Source organism: Octodon degus, unplaced genomic scaffold (assembly GCF_000260255.1).
Source record: "Octodon degus isolate 3935 unplaced genomic scaffold, OctDeg1.0 scaffold00273, whole genome shotgun sequence".
NCBI classification, from domain to species: Eukaryota; Metazoa; Chordata; class Mammalia; order Rodentia; family Octodontidae; genus Octodon; species Octodon degus.
Genome location: NW_004524849.1, coordinates 1,372,818 through 1,381,025, shown reverse-complemented (window position 1 = coordinate 1,381,025; position 8,208 = coordinate 1,372,818). Strand labels below are relative to the sequence as shown.

At 40.3% G+C, this 8,208-nt stretch overlaps 1 protein-coding gene across 1 annotated transcript in view; it reads right to left on the bottom strand.

Annotated features, from left to right (window-relative positions):
• Nucleotides 1–6,830, bottom strand: part of Tsen15 (tRNA splicing endonuclease subunit 15) — a 27,696-nt gene extending 20,866 nt beyond the window's left edge. The window contains exon 1 of the mRNA XM_023706871.1: nt 6,804–6,830. Within this exon, the coding sequence (XP_023562639.1) occupies nt 6,804–6,830 (27 nt within the window). The remainder of the gene's footprint in view (nt 1–6,803) is intronic.
• Between the last annotated feature and the right edge of the window lie 1,378 nt (nt 6,831–8,208).

Sequence of the window (8,208 nt, the reverse complement as noted above, 5' to 3'; positions counted from 1 at the left end):
CGGGAGGAAACGAGCGTTGTTGGTGTGTGGTAGGGCGGGTGAAACGGGGAGGCATTGGAGGTCCTGTTTATTTTTATTTATATTTATTTATTTAGCGGAACCGGGGATTGAACTCACACCCTTGAGCTTACCAGGGAAGCGCCTATTCTACTGAGCCATCTCCCGGCCCCAAGATATCCTGTTGATTTCTGATAGGATTCCTGTGATTGAGGGGTTGACCATAGACTGGTGGCTAGGGAGGTATAGCCAAGGGAGTGGTTAGGGGACTACCCAGGGCAAGAGAGGGCTTTCACAATTTAAAGTCCCAAGTAGGACAGAAATTTACTTCCAAACATGATAAAGAACCTACTACTGAAAACGGCAGGTAAGCATTGCAATGTGACCATTATAACTATCCTCAGTGAGAGAAAATAAAACGTTTTTAGTGGATAGAGACTCTCAAAAGACAAATAGAGGGACTGGTGAGATGGCTCAGTGGTCTAAAGCACCTACTTAGAACAAGCTTGGCAAAGCACAGGGACCGCGGTTCGATTCCCCAGCACCACATGCCAGCCAGCCCCGCTCCCTGGTGGGCTGAGCTGGCCACACACACACACACACACACACACACATAAATAAATAAAATTAAAAAAAAAAAAGACAAATAGAAAATCTCAACAGAGAAGCAGAAAGTTTAAAACCAAATGGACATTCTATAACTCAAAATTATTATTTCAGATATTATTTTAAAAGTTCAGTTTGAAGGGCCGGCAAGATGCCTCAGCGGACTAACCACTTGCTTAGGCAAACGCAGGGGCCAGGGAGCACCTGGATGCGCTGAGCCAGCGATGGGGTCCAGGTGTGGTGGTGCACGCCTGTTAATCCCGGGACTAGGGAGGCTGAAAACATGAGGATCACTCCGAGTCTGAGCTGCATAGTGAGACCTTGTGTGTGTGTGTGTGTGTGTGTGCGCGCACACGCGCACACCCCACCTAAAAAAAAAAAAAAGCTCACTTTGTAATTTTAATAGCTAAGAGGAAGTTGCAGAGGAAAAAGTGAGCGAATTTTAAGATAAAACAATGGAAATAATTCAAAGCAATAGAAATCATTCAAAGTCAACAACAAAGAGAAACATTTGTTTTTAAAAATTAACAAAGCCTCAAAAACTTGCTACACGATATTAACCCAACATACACGTAAGTAGAAGAACAAAAATAGAATAAGGCTCAAATTTTTTAAATAATAGCCAGAATTTCCCCCAAATTGGTAAAAGACCAAAATGTGCCAATAAAAAAATGTCAAATGAACAACTAAAATAAACTCCAAGGAGACCACACTGTTTCAAATTGTTGAAATTCAAAGGAAAAAAGCAAAGGTCAGTGCATTCAAAGAAATGGAAGCAATGTCGTGCGTTACACATAGGAGGCCCCACACAAAGATTTCTAAATTGTCCCTGAGTATGTCACATTTGGATAATATCATTAACTTTTCCCTCCGCAAGCCTAAATAGTAAGTATTAAATTCTCCTGACTTTTAATGTCACTTTAGGAGAGCTAGACAATGAAAATAAAGTACATTTTGGCTTCCATAGTAAGCAATAAAAGTTTTAAATAGGTCTTTCTGATTCCGAAGGGTAATCACAAACACAAGTATAAGGACACTTAGAAAACCTAGTATTTAAATTATAGAATCAAGATGCTATTGTGGCAATCTAAAGTGAAACCAAAGAACAGGGTTGAGTTTCAGCTTTTAAAAGCCTGAAGGATTTCTCCTTTTGTAAACGTCTCAATGGCTCACTATAGTTGAGAACTAAAGTGGTTAGAAAAAAAAAAAAATCAGTAATAACAAATGAGAATCCCCCCTGAGTATACTGCATTTAATTAAATTCTGTGTAATGTAGTACTTGCCGCACTGATTTCCCAACTTGATATTCCGACTCAGGCCATTTTATGCCTATAAAAAAATCGGTAATGTTTGAGCAGAGATATATTAATTCAGCTACAGTCTCGAGAGGAAAAGGAAACACTGAATTATGATGTAAATCTACAGTGTGCTTAAAAAAGAAGAAACAGATTTTTCACCTTATTGTATAAGACAATGATCTCCAGTTGGAAAAAGTTTAGTTAATGTCCAAGATAAGCTTTTTATCATTAGTTTTTTCTGTATCTTGTTCATTTGGGGGGGGGGCACAAGTTCTATTATTTGTCATTTAGATTTCAAGAATTTGTGAGAGCAATTCTAGTAGAATATTTACAAAGCTGCGATTTGTTACTACTCAAAGACATGATCATAGTTGGGAGTTCTCTATCATGTGTCAAAAATAGAATATTCTAGATGCTGTTCTAGTTTTTCCATAAGTTTACCAATGCAATCTAAATTCCATGTTTGCAAAATTAAGATGTACTCTAGTTAATCCTTAGGGCTGTTCACATTTAGAATGACAAAAATAAGATTTCTATGGAAAAAAATCAAGCAAGATCTTTGTAAAGAACATCTGAATGTTACTGAAGATTATTAGAGAGGACCTAAGGCAAGGTATAAACATATTATGCATTTGGACAGAAAGATTAACTATTGTAAAGATGGTAGTTCCCCCTAAATTGACCTATAGATTCTAGCAATCCCAATCAAAACTCGAAAGGTAAAATCCTGATAGATTCCTGATACTTGATAAACTGGCTCTGAAATATAGGACTATAGGGCCATAAATGACCAAGACTTTTCTTATGAACAAATGCAGGAAATATCTTATAAAGTGTTCAGTTATTTTTGGCAGCACAGTAAAGGAAGGATAAAAGAAGCCCTTATTGACTCTAAATGATATGGAGAGAATCCCAGGGAATATGGGGGTTCTCTGACCTGAGACAAAGAAATCTGAGACTTCTGTGGACTTTTACTAAGGGTGGAGGTTGAGGGGCAGTTTCAATTACATGTAAGGAGCTGGTGGGGTCTCCCCAGGGTGTTGCAGGAAAGGTGAGAGGAAATTGTATCCAGGACTGGGTCGGGGGAGAAGGCATAAGTGGTCATTGGGAAGATAAGCTGTTGTCTTAAGGGCTTCAGCCATGTTAGATGACCACCATAATAATTTAGCAATTCCTACGAAGGCCAGAACCTATCATTCCTGTCTTTTAGTTGTTATGAAGGGGCGGGGTGTCTCTTAGACTACTTCCTGCTGAATGGGGGTATCATTTTGGGGATGAGAAGGATTGATAGGATGATGGTTCATGACCATGTGGAAACTAGTGTCAGGTGTCTGTTAGGACAAGAAGTTTATTGCTAGTGAAGACTCATATCAGAGAATGAAGAAACCATGGGGTTTTGAACCTTTAGTTATGTGAAGACATGTAGGCAGCAGGAGCTGTGAAGACCATTCAGGTGACAAGGGATTGAGATCAGGAGAAGTAGAGTTGTCTGGTGGAGTGGGGTTGTCTGGACACTGCTTGGCTCAGGTGATGTGGAACCAGGAGAGCAGGCCAGCAACTTGTATTGCTGTTGATGCTGAGAGGATGACCAAGTGTAGTCCTGTCTGTGTAGATTTAGAGGATTTAAGATATATTAAATCTGTAGAGATATGGATGATGCTGATTGAGTGCTTCCTATTGGTTTTGGAAGGCAGGCTGAAGCAGGTATTGGAGGAAAGATAGGATATGAATATAGTCAGTGAGAGGGGGAAGGTTATCAGGAGCAGGAGTTATGAAGCAGAAAAAGGTCTACTGTACATAAATTTAAATGGACTTAGAAATTCAAATGGGGACCCTAGGAAGTGCCCTAAGTCTAGTTAGGGCTAAGAGAAAGAGTTGGAGCCAAGGCACCTGTAGCTCTGAGATGAGTTTTGTGAGGTGAGTTTTAAAAACCCATTTGCCTTTTCTACTTTTCCACATGACTGTGGGTGATAGGGTATGTGTAAGTGCCCAGTGATGTTGAGAATTAAAGGGGCTGGGGAGATAGCTCAGTAGAATAAGTGCTTGCTTGGCAAGCACAAGGGCCTGAGTTCAATCCCTGGTTCAGAGAGAGAGAGAGAGAGAGAGAGAGAGAGAGAGAGAGAGAGAGAGAGAGAGAGAATATTAAAGCAACTTGTTGAATGATCTGGGAGATGAACACTGGCCCATTATGTGACTGGATAGTCGGAGGTCGTCAAAATCTGGGAATAATATCCTGTATGAGAACTTAAGTGACTACATTTACAGTTTCCTGAGCAGTGGGGAAAATTTCAGTTCATCCCGAGAAAGTGCAGACCAAAGTGAGAAGACATCTTTATGTCTTGTAGTGAGGTATGTGTGTGAATTCTGTCTGCAAGTCTTTGCCTGGGATGTGTCCATGAATCAGGTGGGTTGGAAAAAAAGGAGGTGATAAGTGTCTCTGAGGAGAGGTCTTGGCACAGAGCTGGCAGTTTTGAGTAACCTGGCAAGTGATGGTTTTTAGGGAGGGGTGTGTGGTGATGGGAGCTAAGAATTTGTATAGAGCCTGAGTGCCAATATGAAAGCAATTGTGTAAATCGGTGATGATGGCTGGCTTGTGTTTATTGGTCTGGAAGAAGGAGTTTTGGCCCTTGGAAGATCCATCCTCGTATGTTTTGGTGATATTAAGGCTTGTAGAGAAGCTGTAGTTGCTCTGGTGAATATGAGGGTGAGGGCATGGTTTTTGGGATAAGAGGAAGAAGACAAGAAGGAATTGGCTGTTCTGCAGCTAACTTGACCTGTACATCAGCAAAAGCATCACCCTGAGCAATGAGATCTGATGGAGTATGGTGTTCTCTGCAGTAAATGACTGCCACCTGTTTTGGGAACTGTGCTGCCTCTAGAAGCTTAAGGGTAGAGGTGCATTAGTGATGGGAGTACCCTGAGCACTGGCAAAATCTCCTTTCTAGTCAGATGGCAGCATGAGAGTGAAGAATACTAACTGCACTCAGAGGCTGTGTAAAAGTTTATAGCTCTGTCTTTGGCTAACATGAGGGCACATATAAGGGCTATAACCTCTGCCTTTTGTGAAGATGTCCCAGGTCATAGTCGGCCTGCCTCTATTATAGTTGACCCATTGACTATGGCATATCTTGCCTTCTTTTGGGTGTCTATTTGTTGAGTTGCCATCTATGAACGATGTGTCACAGGCTGTGGAAGAAGAGTGCTATCGATGTGAGGGACAGGAGTGGGGTCATCTGTAGGGCCTTGACCCATTTGTGTCAGTGCCTCATCAGAAGTGGGGAGGAGAGTGGCAGGACTGAGAAGGCTACTGGTGGAAATAGTGATGGAAGGTTCCTCTATGAACCTTAGGTGGATCTGTTGTATATTAGGAGGAGTCATTAGGTAGATAGGATAAGTGAAATAATGATAGATTTCTTAAAGTTAACTTTTTGCCTCTTCTGTTACTGTGGCTGCTGCTTCAAGAGTGAAATCCATATGTCAACTGTATTTTCTAGTTGTTTGGGAAGGTATGCAACTGCTTGGAATGATGGTCTATTTCTGTGCCCTAAAACACCCACTGCATTATGGCCCTGAGAAGAAGCGTATAGATAAAAGCCTGGGTTGGATTGGGTAATGTGAGAGCTGGAGCCCTTAGGAGACCCTGTTGTAGTTTGTGAAAGGAGGAATGTGTAGGAACAGTAGGGTCAAAGGGTTCTGACAAGGAACCTTTTGATGCTTTATAGAGGGGCTGAGCTAGGGAAGCAAAGTTGGGAACCTAAAGGCTAAAGAAATGAGCTAGACCAAGGAAGAACAGAACATGTTTTGTGGTGGACATCTTAATATCACAAAGGGAGACTTTGCAATCAGCAGCAATTGAATGAGTAGTTGGGATGAGGATGAGTCCTAGATATTTGACTTTTGGTGAGGCTATATGAGCCTTATCTGGAGAGACCCTATAACCTCATTGTGACAGGAAATTGTGGAGACTAGCTGTGTGTTGTAGGGCTAAGCATGAGAGGAGAAGCAGAGGAGGAGGAGGAGGTCATCAGTATACTGAAGGAGTAGGCTGGACTTAAGATCAAGGGTCTTGAGATCAACAGCAAGAGCTTGGCTAAAGAAGTAAGAACTATCTCTGAATCCCTGAGGCAGGACTGTCATGTGAGCTGTTGAGATTAGAGAATGTCTGAATCAGTCCATATGAAAGCAAAAAGGTCCTGGAAATCTGGGAGTAAAGGAATGGTGAAAAAGGCATCTTTGAGGTTTAGGACAGTAAAGTGAGTAGTGGAAGGAGGAATATGAGAGAGCATGGTGTAACGGTTTGGCACCACCCTGAGATCTTGAACTAAATAATAGGAGCCATGAGGTTTCATTCAGTACAAGAAGAATGGGAATATTGTATAGCAAGTAGGGACTGGAAGTGTCCCAGAGTATATGGTCAACAAGGGAAGAAAGAGGGAGGAGCTGTCTGCACATTGAGGTTGGGTTTGTTGGATGAGCACTTTGGGGAGAGAGAGTTGAAAGAGAAGTGGAGTTTTAGGAGGAGAACTCTCCTCATAAAAGGTATTGGGCAGGTTGGGATCACAAGGAAATTATGAATGAAGAATAGTGTCTGGAGTCTGTAGGGAATGGTCCTTGTCTGAAGGGATCATGTAGATTGACCATAAACACCCACTATGGAGACTGTACATCTAATACAGTGACCTGAAAACTCAGAACACTATATGTGGTCTCTATGTCAGCAAGAAAAAAATGTCCTACCTAAGATATCTACCAAGACTCAGGGTTCTGACAGAGATATATCAATGGGGGCTGTAGACCAGAAGCCCTATTGTTTCTCTTCAGCGGCAAGACCAAGCAGGTCAAGTATTGAAGGATCTGGCTGCAGCAAGTTCTCCTGTGAGGGCAGAGAACTGGATTGCTTACCTCCTCTCTGGCAGACAGGGCAGTCATAATTCCAGTGATCCTTGAGCTTGCAGATGGAACCAGGTCCCAGTGGTGGCTTCAGGTTGGGGCAGGCTCATGGCCTTGTGCCCAGTGTCCTTCTTCACTGCACTTAAAGCATGGTTCAGGAGGTACTTGGGTGATAGTGTTATTTAGACTCAGCATTACCTTGCCAAGCACCTGCTTTGATGGGAGTCTTGAGTGTTACAGCCAAAGCTGGCACTTGTGTATAGTTAATTTTTGTCTCTATTATTGAAGACACAAAAAGCCAGATTAAGTATCTTCCTTTGGGTTTTGAGAGCCAAGATCTGTCTTTTAATCTAGTTATGAATGTCAGGAGCAGATTGGGATATAAAATAGGAATTAATAACAATTGTTTCTTTAGGAGAATCTGGGTCTCCGTTAGTGTACTTAGTTGGGAGCAATAACCTTACTTATTAAAATTTCATCTGAGTATTAAGCACCTTGAAATATAAAGTGTAACCAGAGAACTGTTATTTCTTACCATCCGTGGACATTCTAGTAAATCCCTGTAGAATGATAACAGACAACAGTTATACTTTATAGAGAACATTTGGCATCAGTAGTCATGCGTAGTAGTATAGCATAATAGTCATTTATGTTTTAGCTAAGCATGTCTAAATGTACATAGCATACATATCACATATGTTTTTGTTAGATAATTATCATTTGAGTGATGGTTTCATGTTAGCTTGACATAAACTTCTTATTACAAATATCTGCAGCATAAGAGAAAGGCATATGTTTAAATCTGAAAGAAAATATCATTATTAGTTTTACATTGTATAATACTGTACATTTGCAAGATGTGAATATATATATATATATAATATATATCAGCAATAACAAATTTTCATGGTTTTATATTAAGAGCATCTTTTATGAGAAAACTTTATTTTAATTTTTTTCAGAAAAACTTTATTTTTTAACCAATGACCAAATTATTGGGGCTGTCTTCTAAGAGACTATAGAGATTATTGGGGCTTCTTATTAATGAACAAAGATTGGCCACCTCTCTACCCACCAAATGGAGTGCTGTTCAATAATCTCTCCCCTTTTTAATGATTTTTGTTTAATTAGCTTAAATTTTTTGATGAACTGTGAGTCAACCAATTTTGAAATCACTTAGATCAACTGGTAACCCAGGAGAAAGCATGCTTTTAAGTCTATATTTCAAAGCTCAAATAAAGAGGAATAGCTGTTTGTGAAATGAAATACAAACATATAAATAAATAGAATACACAAATGAATGTGTTTAGAAAATCAGTACACTCAAATATATTTCTGAGTAGGTTAAATTATAATAACCTTGTCTTTAGAAAAGTTTATGATTATAAAAGACTAGTCAGAACTTTTTATAGGTCAC